A 15,367-nucleotide genomic window follows, 5' to 3' on the forward strand; every position below is an offset into this window, starting at 1 on the left:
TACCTACTCCAGGACTTCTGTGAGGATCAAATGAGATGAGGCATGGGAAAACGCTTCAAACATTTGGTTAAAGTATAAAATGTTTGCACCTGGCTATAAAGCAAGTTGTGTTCCTGGCCTGAAGAAACTCCAAGGCAGTGGTTCTCAACCTTCCTGATGCCGCGACCCTTTAATACAGTTTCTCATGTTGTGGTGACCCCCCCAACCATAAAATTATTTTTGTTGCTACTTCATAACTGTAATTTTGCTACTGTTATGAATCGTCATGTAAATATCTGATATGCAGGATGTATTTTCATTGTTACAAAGTGAACATAATTAAAGCATAGTGATTAATCACAAAAACAAGATGTAATTATATGTGTTTTCCGATGGTCTTAGGCGACCCCTGTGAAAGGGTCGTTCGACCCCCAAAGGGGTCTCGACCCACAGGTTGAGAACCGCTGCTCCAAGGAGTCACTAGGGATAGGAAACCAAGTGTTGCTATGTGATGTCATTACCCAGCGCACACAGCGACCATTTCCGGGCCAGGCAGTGGGCAGCATTTTGCATCATGCGGTCTTGGCAGCATCGGCTGCGTTTTGGTGGGCTGTGGCTCCAGGGTGGTGATGGGGCCTGTGTCCCACTTGGGGGAAGCTGAGTGTTGTTTTTTGGCACCAGGTCTGCAGTGCTGTTTATTTTAAAATGGCCAGTGAGTGTTATGGCAGCTCCTGCGTTGAGCGTCTGCCCCTGTTGGTCAGTGTGCGTCATAGCTACTGGTCGGACAGACACTTAGGCTTTTATATATAGACAAGTAAGTATATATATACCAATGAACATACATTTTTCTTGTAACAAAGTAGCCAATAGCAAGAGTTTTTCCTTTTTACATACAATAATAAGCTCCAAGGCTGCTTATGAATGCTGTTGATATCCAGGAAAGGTTAACAAGTAACATGACTATAGAAAGTAAAACATACCTGTTGTAGGCTAAGGTGCTATTTTTAGGTTCATCACTTTTCCAAACCTCTCCAACTTTAGATAACACGTTATGAATGAAAGTAGATCTTGTTAACACAGTCCCTATTACAGCTCGCTTTGGAACTGCTGATAATGGTTTGGGCCGAGAAACTGTAAAATGAAAAATTTAGAATTCAATTTAATCTCTAACACCAGGACTTTAATAGAAGACTAATATAAAAGAGCGACTGGAAAACAGATCATAAGAGTTTGGTTAAAATTGCATTTGGTTTAATAACATCTATGTAGAAATTTATTTATTTGGGCTTTTAGAAGATGGTGAAAGTTACATGTTTTCTAAAAGTTGGACAAGAGCCTTCAAATGAAATAAAAAAGTTCTTTCATTCTTTAGTACATTACTAAGTAAATTATAAAAATGTCCAAGAAAGCTTTAAACTGATGATTGAAAGCAAAAGCAAGCTACAATATAAGACAGGGATGGTTGCAGAAGGCAATCACTCAGTATCTTCTCTAACTCAATGCTTTGTGACGTTTTTCAATGAAATCTTACCTTTTCGAATAACTGATAATGTTGGCACACGGTATATCTTCTCTAACTCAATGCTTTGTGACGTTTTTCAACTTACCTTTTCGAATAACTGATAATGTTGGCACACGGTAAGGCTTAGCTCGTTCCATGGCTAATTTTCGATGGACTCTCGGAAGAACTTTTCCATACTGATCTAATATAGAATTTCTTGCCACAGATCTCTCCCGCAAGTGAGGATCACGATCATTCTATTGAACATATCATAACTAGTAAAAATTAATCTTCAAACATGTTAGGTGCTATGTTTATACATTTATCTTTTAAAATATAACAATGAATATCCAAGAATATCTTCCTCCTGCCTTCTTCCAAACCAAGGGACCTCATATACCCACCTAATTACTTTACCAATCCTTACCCATCAAAAGTCTCTCCTATCCAGTCTTGATTTCTTCACAACTAAAGGACACCAGTTGTCATTTACTAAGTTTCTACCTGTATCAGTAACATGTACTTGTTACTTCACACACACCTTTGTACACCCTCACAGAGACATTATCATGTTACACATGAGGAACCCAAGGCACAGAGAATATGTTCCAAGCACACAGAGCAAATTCAGACTTGGTCTGACTCCTGAAGTCCAGGCTCTGCGTACTATATAATTTCTATTACTGGCCTCTACCTCATCCTCTCCTTTTCCCTAAGTGAAATGATTAGTCTGGCAAGATCACAGACAGATATTTAAAAGAAATGGAGTATAAAAGAGAATTAGGTAAATAATAATACCCTGTTCCTAATTCTGCTATAGAAAGTAAGAAGAGGATTCTCCAAACTCAAATTCATATAAAGCTCAGTGGTTGGTTACCAAACTACAAACTCCTAGATTACAAAGTCACTAGTTTTTCTTCTCTCCTTATCCCCCATAACAAGTTTAACTATACCGTAAGATTAATCTTCAGAGTTTGGTTCAGCTTCAAGGCAGGGATGTAATTGGCACGCTGCAAATGGTGAACTAAAAGTAACTCATGATTCTGAACACTGGTGCTGGACTGCAAAAACCTCACCAAACACTCCTAGGAAGAATAGAACACATTTGTAAGCTACTCACACATCCTGAATTCCTGACGCGTTTTTATTGGTAATTCATTACCTGCTCAGTGTCTGTAAATGGTAGCTTCAGTAAGTCCTCCATTAAGCCCATTTCCTGACAGCCTTTATATGTGTGCTCTAGTAACTCCTCTATATTCGATCTACTAGAATGGTATCGCAGTAAACTCCAGGCCTCAATCATGCACCTGCAATCAGTATTTATCAAAGTTTCGTTTTAGAAAAGCTATTTAAAGTGTTCAAAACAAGTAATTCACCTAAAGATTCTCAAAGATACTCTACATGTATTTGAAGAGAACTTAATTTTACTGAATACTAATCACTGCATTAAAAAGTTGGCTAATATCAACAGGCATTTTTAAAGACTCAATTTTATGCTGTTCTATATCATTATATAAGTGTAAAATAATAGGAAAGCAAAATAAGTACACAGAAGGTCAAGAGGATAAAAAACTAATGTGATCTAAACAGAACTGAAAAATTAGCATGATGTGACAGAGAAGAGCCAGGCTCTTAAGGAACTGACTGCTTGCATGAGAAAGAAGAGTAGAAAAGAAAATAAGCAAAGATGGAAACAAGATGGTGTTAATGGGGAGCTGAAGGGTTTAGCATAGTAACAGAAGATTTGGGCTGATCTGCAGCAAGATCTGACTAGAGGACTTGGACCAAATCAGACATTTTAGACAGCGTGAGGGACAATGAGCTGTGGGCAATAGGTCATTAAATGAAGCAGTGTTTCTCATTATACACTGTGAAGAAAAGAAAAAAAAAGCTTAAAACAGTGTAGTGATTACAATGTTAAATTAACCAATAAATAAAGCCAATAAATGTTTATATGTTTATTAAATAATAACATGTCTTGAAAGATATACACCAAAACTGAGAATGATTAATCTGGCATGTAGAATTTTTGAGGGGCTGATAACTTTCAAGACAAAAGAGGGATAGAATAAAAAATGGCAGATAGACAGGAACATCAAGGAAATGATCATCTTAAAAACCCATAACATCATTTCAAATTCTAAGTCAATAGGTAATTTTTACTGTAGCGGGTTAATAAAAAAGATTTAGCTATAGTTTTTATTGAAATAATAACAAATACTGAAATAAAGACTAGTAAATAAATGACATATATAAGAAATATAGAGTATGTGAACCAAGTTAAGGCAATTAATGTTCATAATGAAATAAATCTGAGGAAATTTTGAGTGGTCCTTTGTTTTTATTTCTGAACTTTACTGTATAGGACACAATGTTGCTAGATTTTTGGATACTGGATACTGGAAGCTTTATTATACTTAAGAGAAATAAGTTTTAAAATTACATAATGTTTGCTATGGCTAAAGAAGAGAAAATGAAGATCTTAGCAACTCAGAAAAACATGCTATGACTGAATTCAAAGGACAATGGAATAAAAAAGAAAAACCAGCAGACTTTCAAAGGTGTTTTCTAACTTTCCAACATCTGCACTTTGATGTAAGCATTAGTGATCAATTACCACCTCTTTAAAGTCACTAAAATCAATGAGAAGCTTACATGCAACTGAGAAAAATTTACATGCTGCTTGCCAACCCAGTGTTAGAATCCTTTACCCATTTATTTTTAAATACATACATATATATATTATTGATTTTTAGAGAGAGGGAAAGGGAGAGATAGAAACATCGGTGAGAAACATCATCTATCGACTGCCTCCAGCACGTCCCCTGCTGGGGAATCAAGCCTGCAGCCCCAGTATGTGCTCTGACCAGGAATCAAACCAGTGACCTCTTGGTTCATGGGTGGAGGCTCAACAACTGAGCAATACCAGCCAGACTACCCATTATTAAATATTTGTCAATTTTAGCTTCTTATATTTGCTCTAGACAATTTCTTAGCTAGCCAAACAACTTTAAAAAAAATGATTTTTAGAGAGAGAAACATTGTTTCTTTTTTTTTCTTGCGCAGGGGCCATACGAATCTTCTCTGTACCGTTCCAATTTTAGTATATTTGCTGCCAAAGCGAGTACTCACTGTTTGTTTCTTGTATGTGCCCTGACTGGGACTGAACCCACAACCTTCGCATATGGGTACGACACCAACTGAGCGATCCAGCCTGGGCCTAGTCCAGTGATGGCGAACCTATGACACGCGTGTTAGAGGTGACGTGCGAACTCATTTTTTTGGTTGATTTTTCTTTGTTAAATGGCATTTAAATATATAAAATAAATATCAAAAATATAAGTCTTTGTTTTACTATGGTTGCAAATATCAAAAAATTTCTATATGTGACACGGCACCAGAGTTAAGTTAGGGTTTTTCAAAACGCTGACACGCCGAGCTCAAAAGGTTCGCCATCACTGGCCTAGTCAAACACTTTTGCTCACCTAAATTATTTCCACAAATACTTCCTAATTCATTATTTTGAGGACACTATAAATTTCTACATGTCTAGCTAATCTATTATTAAACTACAAAAGATTTCTTCTGATTCAGCCTTCACCACTCAGAAATACATTCTGTTGAACCAAATGGAACAAAGAAAACTTAACTTTCGGAGTGGTGACACTAACATGCTATTTGGTTCACAAATGATGCTTGGGGGTGAGTAAAATGACCAATTTATAAAAACATAAAAATGACTAAACACCCAGCTGGAGTGGTTCAGTGTTTGAGCATCATGCTGTGCACTGAAAGGTTGATGGTTTGATTCCATCAGGGCACATACCTGGGCTGCAGTTGGGGCACATATGAAAGGCAACCAGTTGATGTTTCTCTCTCACATCAAAGTTTCTCTCTCTCTCTTTCTAAGCATGTCCTTGGGGAAAAATTTTTAAAAAGAAGAAGAAAAAAGATCAACCGAAAAGACAGAAACAATACGAGTTGTATAAAATAAAGTTACAATTTGGTAAGAAATTTCAGTTCCAAGCAATTTCCCCAACTAATTTAGTTAATAAGAAAACCCAATAACCAGACCATCATATTTCCAACCATGTCATTTAACTTGTCACCATTAATATATACAGTAAATGTATCATGCTGATATATTAAACACGAGAGAACATTAAACACTGCCAAGGGAAGAAAAAAAGAATATAAAGATATCACCTGCTCAAATCTTATTCAAGTATCAAGATGTGAAACCTGAAACTTTCTTAAAAAGAGAACATTAAACACTGCCAAGGGAAGAAAAAAAAGAATATAAAGATATCACCTGCTCAAATCTTGTTCAAGTATCAAGATGTGAAACCTGAAACTTTCTTAAATTATTTAAACAGATGCTTCAAGACTTCCTTTCTATAACAATGCAATGGCAAATATCAAAAGCAAAGCACTGCAATACCCAACAACCAATATTACCGAAATACTGGCATACCATCATTGGGATATATCTCAAAGAATAGAATTATCACCCTGGCCGGGTAGCTCAGTTAACCAGAGCAACGTCCCCATATGCCAAGGTTGTGGGTGCCATCCCCTGTCAGGGCACATACAGGAATCAACCAATGTATGCATAAATGGAACAACAAAGCGATGCTTCTCTCTCCCCCTTCCTCTCACTCAAAGCATAAATAAATAAATAAACAAACAAACAAACCAACCAACCAACCAACCAACAAACAAGCAATAACCAACTCAAGATGATTTTATTCTTCCTCGATACTTCTGGCTCCTTTTCAGTATACTCAGACATTAACTATCCATGCAGGAGACTACCAATATTATCAATTAGCAACAGATATAATTTTAAACCTCAGTTTGGTTTCCTCTTTTACTCAAGGTACTTCTTATTTATGTTATTCTAGATAAAAGATGTTTTACATTTTTCTTAAGGTTGAAAGATGAAGAATTGTAAGAATACTATGTAATACAATAAAAGCGAAATATATATCGCTACTACATATTTCATCAATACCATTATATTAACAGTTAAGATCAAAAGTTTGATTATCTTTTCAAAGTATGTACTTACCTGTTAAAAAGCAAAACAGTGATGTGAAGGATAATATCACTATCACTGGACACGGTTGGCTTCATTGTCTGAATATATCTGAGGGCTTGTCTGTGCTCGCCCTGGCTCATAAAGGCTTGGATAATCTTTGAATGCTGCCATGAGAAAGGTTTTGCAGTAGCTGGATGAAACAGAAGATCCAAACCATTCTGCAAAAATGACATGAAAACTGGTAAACACAAATACATGCTTTGCATTCATATGAAGTAGCACACCTTTAAATGGACAGGCAATACTAAAGCCACAAAAATCCAGATAAAACCAGTGTGAATGTCAACCTACGGTATACTTTATTTTCAATAAAAGCCTTATCAAAAACCTCATGCTTTTGAGACATCATTATACAATTATAAATTATACAAAATCTTTCCATCACCAACCTCACATATCAATGCTAAATCCTGCCTTCTGTGGGCACAAATAAGAATCAACCAATGAATGCAACCAGTGAAAATAACTTGATGTTTCCCTCTCGCGTGTTCTCTCTTTCTTCCTCTCTCTCTCAAATCAATTTTTTAAAAAGAGCAATTAGTACCAGTGCTCTCAAGATATAGAAAAACACAAAACACTAAACAGATTTCTAACATAACAATCACCATATCTGCACTATTAGTCATTGTTACCTATTTGTTTCCTTCTTTAAGCAGTGAGACACCTGAAGTTTTATCTTTGTATTCTTACTGCCTAAGGTAGTGAAGGCATTATTTGAACTGACTCCTTACATTACCTCTAGAAATAGATTCAATCATATCTTTAATATAAATTTTAATCATTATTTTAATAGTTTACAAAAGCTTTAATTCTAAGTGAACTAACAGACTCACCTCATAGTCATTATGATCGATCAGCCAAAATCCTTGAATAAGTTTAACCTGGTCCCAAGAAATGGCAAAGGCAGTTGGAAATGATTCAATTGAAGTATCTGTTTTGTTTGGGAATGAATACATAATATCAAGTAGCAAATAAATGGTCTTTTAAAAAGTGGGTTAAGGACAATAAACAAAAACTTCTACCTATATATTTATAACAGGTAGCAACAGAATATAGCAGGAATGATTCTTGAAAGACTTTAGTTTTTAGAAAACCATTATGAATGCCCAGCTAGGGGAAGTAGTTTTATTAGATGTGGGTATAGGCAATCCCACACCAGCTTCCTTCATTCTTCATAGGAAGCACCACCACAAAAGAGAAGAACTGAAGCGTACTTGCTTCATGAAGTCAGTAGCTTAGCAAATTTAAGAAACAAAGCTATAGACAAATTCCAGTTAGCCAGCAAAACTTGGCAGCTTAAGCAAATGCATCAAGTGTCTTATAAACTATAAATAGAATTACAGGTTTTCAGATTAATAACTGACATTAGGACAAAAACCTTACTGCAACGACCACAGGGCTCAACACAATGTCTAAGGTAATAAATATTAAACAACCTTAAATATATTCATATTCAGTACATAAGTTAACCTATTTGAAAATGACTACTTGCCAATAATGTTTTAGAACTGCTCTTAACTTGGGTAGTGTCTCAGACACATTTGAGAATCTGATAAAAGCACTGGACCCTATCCCTACAAAAATAAACATAGAACAAACGTTTGCATAATTTCAGGTTAACCACAAACCACCTAAACCCAACCCACAGATCCGGGGTTAAGAAACCTTCCTTTTAGGAACGCCTCAGTAAGGGCGGAAGTAGAGGCCTCCGCAGAAGTGGCAGCAGTGAGGGTGGAAGCAGCGTGACCCGCGTGGGATCTGGGGTTCTGCCCGCACTGGGCCGCCCCCGCTGGCCGCCATGGAACTCAGCGCCGAGCACCTGCGGGAGAAGCTGCGACGGGACCTGCAGGCAGAGCACGTGGAGGTGGAGGACAGGACTCCCAACCGAGTCCTGGTGGTGTCGGCCAAGTTCGAGGAGAAGCCGCTGCTCCAGAGACACCGGCTGGTGAACGCGTGTCTAGCAGAAGAGCTCCCGCATATCCATGCCTTTGAGCAGAAAACCCTGACCCCAGAGCAGTGGGCCCGTGAGCGGCAGAAATAAGAGACCAGCACCTGCACAGCCATTAAATTATGAATCAGGGCCAGCTTCTGTGTTGCTGTGTATTAAAAAAAAAATGTGAAATTGAGACTGGATTAGATTGTGTATTGGTTCCTACTATTCTGAAATTTTGTGATTTAGGTAATACATGAATTATTTAATAAAAATTTTAAAGGATACAATAAAATGTTTGCTTGTTTCAGTAACGTTGTCTAGTAGGTATATGTCAAGTAGTGCCTATAAAAGAGATAAAAAAATTCAGTCCATTTTATATACCCACTAGAGGCCCAATGCACAAAATTCGTGCAAGAGTAGGCCTTCCTTCCCCTGGCTGCCAGCACGGGCTTCCCTCTGGCACCTGAGACCTGGGCTTCCCTCGCCGGGAAGGCGTAAAGTCTAATTAGCGTATTACGCTTTTATTATTATAGATTTATTCACACTCCTTGTTTTTCCCCAAGACTGTGCCAGGTGTGACAACTCAGTTAAGCATACCTCCCTCCCCACAACTTTGTGAACTCTTCAGTGATACCATGTTATTGCAAACCTACATGCAGACTAGGAGGAGGATATTTTCCTGTGCCTCCTTCATCTCGTTTCCACAACTTCTCAACTCGATCTCCTAACTGAGAAACCATTCCATCGATCATCAAATAGTCAGAGTTCCATTTCCCACTGCAATAAGGGCAACATTAAAGATTATTTAACATTAGTGGTGATTATTATTATCAAGACAATAGCATTAAATTCTTAAAAGCAATGATCCCAATTATCAAAGGGAGAAGAGTTGGGAAGCAGGAAGGGGGGAGAAGAAATAAGGGGGAAAAAACAAAGTCGTCCAAGTGCTGAAATGCAACTGTTAAGGGAAAGAATGTAACATAACTAACTGGTGACATATTTTAAGCTTTTTTGACGAATAGCAGCTTCCAGTTTTTTGTTTTTTTTTCTGAATAAGAATTCTCAGAAAAAGCACGTTTAAAATTATGGAATCTCCTCTAATTATGAATAGTGGTAAATAGCTTTCTTTAGGAAATAACTAATAGCTATACTCAAGTTCTAAAGTAAAAGTGTGACCATCAGGCTAAGGCAAACATTACAAATAAAACAGTAATGTTGGTAACAAATTCTGAGAATCCACCCATTTAATCATTTTATAACCGGATGAATGCTGTTCTACCTCAGAAGGCGTTCTGACTTCCTACAGGAGAAATGTCTAACATGTTGCTGGAAGGTTCTGGATGTACTATACCTTGATAAAAGCTCACACTTCTGCCGACGACTGGTGTAGTAGCTCTGAATTACAGGGTAGTTGTAGCATAACCTTGACAACTGCACAGCATCATCTAGATTGTTTTTTTAAGAGTTGGAAAAAAAGCTAGTAATATTTCCAAAATATCCCAACAATACTTAGGTTACTCACATTGATATTTTACTATAATTTTATATTATTGTTAATTTGTAGACTTCCTAAACTTCAATAATATACCCACCCCTTTAGTAATAGATGCACAAATGAGAAAACCAAGTCTCTCATAAACACCTGTAACAATAAGGATGCTAAGAGAATTATGAAAGAACAGATCAACAGCAATTATGGACAGTGAGAGAAGCAAGCTTAAATAAAATCTAATGCGAGCCCTAACCGGTTTGGCTCAGTGGATAGAGCGTCGGCCTGCGGACTGAAAGGTCCCAGGTTCGATTCCAGTCAAGGGCATGTACCTTGATAGCGGGCACATCCCCAGTAGGAGGTGTGTAGGAGGCAGCTGATTGATGTTTCTCTCTCATCAATGTTTCTAACTCTCTATCCCTCTCCCTTCCTCTCTGTAAAAAATCAATAAAATATATTTAAAAAAAATAAAAATAAAAAAAATCTAATGCGAATCCTGGAAATGCAAGAAGTTAATAAGCTTTGGAAGTGTATTTTAAACAAATACAGCAAAAGTCAAATTCTCTAATTCTTGATATTGGCATCAATCATTAGATAAAACAGGGGCGGGGAATGTCCGGCCTGCAGGCTATATAAGACCTGCGAAATTATTAGGTCTGGCCCTGCCAGGGTATTAGGGGTGAGTTAATTAAATGTTTGACCAAATATATCAGGTTAATTTTTAAGTTGATAATTTTGTATGGCCCATGAATGATATTATAAATATCCACATGGCCCTTGGCAGAAAAAAGGTTCCCCACCCCTGAGATAAAAAGAGGTATTTAAATGATGGTAAATATTTGTTAATAACCATATTAAAAGAACTCTTAAAATAAAAAGATTGACAAATTAGATTATAAGATGCGTAAGTTCTATGGACCTAAATTATAGCTGGTGATATTGAATCAACTTTCAGAAGCCATAATATTCTTTCAAATATTCTTTCCTTCAAAATGTTCTTTAACCCAATAAACATGTACGGAAAACCTGTGTATCAGGCATGGGGTGAGGTACTGAAGATAAACAGAAAGAATGTAAGAAAAGAAAGAATAAAAGGAACATAAGTGAGGTGGTAGAAGAAAGAAAACCCAAAACATTAGAACACAACCACAAAATTATCAAGATTTAAGAATGTTTCAATTAATATTTATAGATAAGTAAATATTTTACCTAAGCCCTCTGGTAAAAGCCCAGAGTGAGAGAACCAGAGGACCATTTGTGCGTACTGACAGATGAGCTGGGAAACCGCACATTTATTGGTCAAGTTCATACGGCCTGTAAAGAAGAGTTAAATATCAGTTGTTTAAACTTCAACCACAAATGAAAAATCAAGACACCAATTCAAAAACTAATTAATTCTTTGGTTATTTTTAACAGTAAGTTAAAACTTAGGTTGAACAAATAACTCACTAAAGTAGACGTTTTAGGTATGTTTCTATCTCAGCTACACTTCCATTTACCTAATTTCAGAAGTCAAGTTTATACACTGCTACAAACTATAGAGTATCATTAATACACCATAGGTTGTTCATATCAGACCTTTAAATAAACTGACTGTTTTGTTTAAATGGCAAAACAGCAGAAAACATTACAATGACCTCTGTGAATAAAAACTTATGTATAATTTAAAAATTTGAAATTCTACTATAAATATACAACCTTAAAAGCCATTAGGTTTAAATCCAGAATTTGCCACTTATTTAAGCATGGGCTCATGATACACCTAATAGCATTATGTAGCTTTTCATAAAACACACACACACACACACACACACAGAAAAACAAAACAGCATTTGAGAAATAATGGCCTTTTTGCACAATGATCCATCTAAGACAGAAAATTCATTCTTTTAAGAAGTCAATAAGTAAAATTTAACAAAACGCTCATTTGTATAAGATAAACAGCACACCTCTTTCCGTGATCTCTTGTGCCTCTGTTGCAAAACAGCTTAAGACTGTATTAAGATTGCTAAGCAGCAAATGGCATTGCTGAATAGATTGTATAGTCTGTGGATCAATGAAACGACACGAACCATCAAATAATGGTGTACCTTTCAAAGATAAAATATACAATCAGTTTCAACACAATAAATCTCAAATAATTAAACTCACAACTGAGAACTTTCTCTAATTCCTACTGACCACAGAATTATTCTATACTTTATGAGATTTATAAAGACGAGCTTGAAATGGCAAACACCCTCAAGGAACCTAGAAGGGATAGACACAACAACTTTTTTTAAATGTAGAATGAGGTAAGCAGAATGTAGAAAAGGTGATACAGATTCAATTTCAGATTCACTAAAAATCAGTATATTCATTATTCTCCTTCAAATAAATATTTTATGTCAGAAATGTTGTGTACCATATTGTTCTGCAATTAATAAGAACTTTCTTCCACCTCCAGTCTTTAAAAAGTTAGACATTAAGATTCAGATAAAGACTTACTACAAAACTGCAGGCATGTCATAATTCATTGTAGACTCAGTTGTCCTTTCATTTTGAATTAAAGGTTGAATTTACAAGTCCTTTGGGGGGGAGTGTTTTAGTTGCTACTGGTTACATCTTTTGATAAGATTTAATTGCATTAACATCTATATAATTGTATTTTACTATATAATGTGTAATATTTGATATATCATTTAAAACAAATATCTGAATTCTAAAACCTTCCTTCCTCAAATAAAATTATTTGCTTTACACCCTGGCCGGATGTAAAACTAACTTTTTAGCTCAATTGTTGTTTGGTAAAGCATCGTTGCAATATGCCAAAGTTTTGGTTTTGATCCCCAGTCCAAGCATATAAAAGAATCAACCAATGACTGCATAAATAAGTGGAATAACAAATCAATCTCTCTCCCTCCCAGCTCTAAAAATCAGTTAAAAAAAAAAACTTGAAAAAATAAATTTGCTTTACCTCTAATACATTTAGTATACTTATTTTTTAATTATTATTTTATCTAAAAAATAAATCTTCATTAACCATTAATGAAGCTCAAGGTAGTAACAATGGCTGAGTTATTACCAAGTTCAACCCTGAAACACCACATGATGCTAAAAGAATAGACATAGAATTTTATAAATTGAGTTGAATTTTTTTCTTTTTTTACATAACTTACATTATCAATCCTGAAAACTTTTTCTCCTGAAAAGAGTATATTTTTACCCTTATTCTGAATTATCAGATTACTGAAATATTTAAAAATTTTTAATCCATGTTTATAGTTTTATGAGTATGCCCTAAAATACAATAGAACCCCATGTCTTCTTGCACAACTTTGATTTAAAAATTCTATTAAGAATAAATTTGGTGCTGAAACCGGTTTGGCTCAGTGGATAGAGCGTCGGCCTGCGGACTGAAAGGTCCCAGGTTCGATTCCGGTCAAGGGCATGTACCTTGGTTGCGGGCACATCCCCAGGAGGAGATGTGCAGGAGGCAGCTGATCGATGTTTCTCTCTCATCGATGTTTCTAACTCTCTATATCTCTCCCTTCCTCTCTTTAAAAAAATCAATAAAATATATATATATAAAAAAAAAAGAATAAATTTGGAAAATCCATTTGTTCACTCATCATAATAGAAATAAAAACATATACTTCTAAATAAACTTTAATTTTACTTTCACGTACAGAGCAATCATTTCTGCACTAATTGGGCATAATGGGTTTTTAATATTCACAGGATACCTCAAAACTCAAAGTGCACAACTGTCAAGAAGGAAAATGATCTGGAATGCCTGATAATGACAACTGTTAGAAAACAGATGATGAGCTTTTACCCTATTTAGTTTCTTTATGCTCATAAATACTTTAAACAGAAAATGAATAAGTAGAGCAGTTTCTGAGGTTAGCTCGCATATTCTCCTTAATCATAAGCAATTTTGTAAATTAAACTCTGAAGATCAAAAGATGCATAAAAAGTAATTCTTAAACTTGCCAATATGGACATAATATGTTGCCAGTTTAACAATCTGTTGCAAAATCTTCGTCGAAAAATAATTTTGTCACTCTAAACTAAAAACAAAGTTTTCTTCTGGGCCTTAAGAATTTATAATGTCAAGATGATTAAAATTATTGTTATGTACTTAAAAAGTAAACGAATAATTTTTTAATAGGGTACTTACATAGTCTGTCAAATTCCTCTTTTGTGAGAACCACTTTATTCCATGTCCATTCAAGAACAAAGCGCAAATTAGCAGCAGAATTTGGTTGTTCTAGTTTGTAAAGATAAAAGAAAAAATAAAGAATGGTTATTAATTAGAAACAAAAAAGGACTAACTTTTTAGTGGAGAAACCTGACAGAAACCACCCTTACCAACTGAGCAAGATAGAAATCAACAATAGAGAGAAACTGGTATCATGTATCCTCAGAGCAGTACATTACTTTATGTGAAAATTGTAAAATCTGAATCCAATCATGAGGAAAGATCAATAAACCAAACTGAAAAGCAATCTACAAAATAACAGGGTTATATTCTTTAAAAATATCAATGTTTGGAAAGAGAAAGGCTTATACCAACTTTAGAGATTAAAAAGACATGAAAATTGCCCTAGCCGGGTGGCTTAGAAAGTTGGAGTGTCCTCCCGTACATCAAAAGGTTGGGGTACGATTCCTAGTCAGGCATGTACAGGAGGCAACTGATTGATGTTCTCTTTCACATCCATGTTTCTCTCTCTCCCCTACTCTCTTTAAAAAAAAAAAAAAAAAAAGTAAATTAAAAAAAAATGCCCCCAGGGGAAGATTAAAAACACACACACACACACACACACACACACACACACAAAAACAACCCCTGCAATTCTTAAATAATAAAATAAAAATAAATAGGAAGACATGAAAATCAAATACAATATGTACATATTCTGGATTTCCCCTGCCCAAGAATGCTACAAAGGACCTTATAGGGACAATTAGTGAGATTCCAATGTCTGTAGATTAGATAATGGCATGTTATCAATGTTAATTTTCATGATTTTTATAGTTGCAAAGTGGTTTTTTAATGGAGTGTCCTTGTTCTTAGAAGGAAATAATATTTAATTATTTATGGGTAAAGAAACACGATGTCTTCAACTTATTCTCAAATGTTTGTACAGAGCGAGAGTGATACACACAACTTGGATAAGTCTCCAAAGAATTTTGCTGAGTGAAAAAGAGTCAATCCCAGAAGGTTGCATACTGTGTGATTCCATTTATGAGCATTTTTTAAATGACAAAATTATAAAGAATAGGTTAGTGATTGTCAGGGGTTAGGGATGTGGCTATAAAAGGGCAACATGGGGGATCCTGATTTGATGTAGCAGAGGTTTGCCAGATTTTATCATTGGG

At 35.6% G+C, this 15,367-nt stretch overlaps 1 protein-coding gene and 1 pseudogene across 1 annotated transcript in view; one reads left to right on the forward strand and one right to left on the reverse strand.

The window, feature by feature from the left end:
• The window catches only part of AHCTF1 (AT hook containing transcription factor 1), a 61,300-nt gene that overhangs the window by 25,469 nt on the left and 20,464 nt on the right, over positions 1 to 15,367 (reverse strand). Inside the window, exons 14-25 of the mRNA XM_014528255.1 lie at positions 14,166 to 14,255; positions 11,953 to 12,093; positions 11,213 to 11,317; positions 9,866 to 9,959; positions 9,168 to 9,291; positions 8,800 to 8,856; positions 7,415 to 7,561; positions 6,552 to 6,739; positions 2,643 to 2,787; positions 2,434 to 2,565; positions 1,587 to 1,737; positions 960 to 1,110 (exon numbers count right to left, since the gene is read on the reverse strand). Of these exons, the coding sequence (XP_014383741.1) occupies positions 960 to 1,110; positions 1,587 to 1,737; positions 2,434 to 2,565; positions 2,643 to 2,787; positions 6,552 to 6,739; positions 7,415 to 7,561; positions 8,800 to 8,856; positions 9,168 to 9,291; positions 9,866 to 9,959; positions 11,213 to 11,317; positions 11,953 to 12,093; positions 14,166 to 14,255 (1,525 nt within the window). The remainder of the gene's footprint in view (positions 1 to 959; positions 1,111 to 1,586; positions 1,738 to 2,433; positions 2,566 to 2,642; positions 2,788 to 6,551; positions 6,740 to 7,414; positions 7,562 to 8,799; positions 8,857 to 9,167; positions 9,292 to 9,865; positions 9,960 to 11,212; positions 11,318 to 11,952; positions 12,094 to 14,165; positions 14,256 to 15,367) is intronic.
• LOC102239558 lies at positions 8,267 to 8,665 on the forward strand (annotated as a pseudogene).

This window comes from Myotis brandtii, unplaced genomic scaffold, assembly GCF_000412655.1.
Source record: "Myotis brandtii unplaced genomic scaffold, ASM41265v1 scaffold627, whole genome shotgun sequence".
Classification (NCBI taxonomy): domain Eukaryota; kingdom Metazoa; phylum Chordata; class Mammalia; order Chiroptera; family Vespertilionidae; genus Myotis; species Myotis brandtii.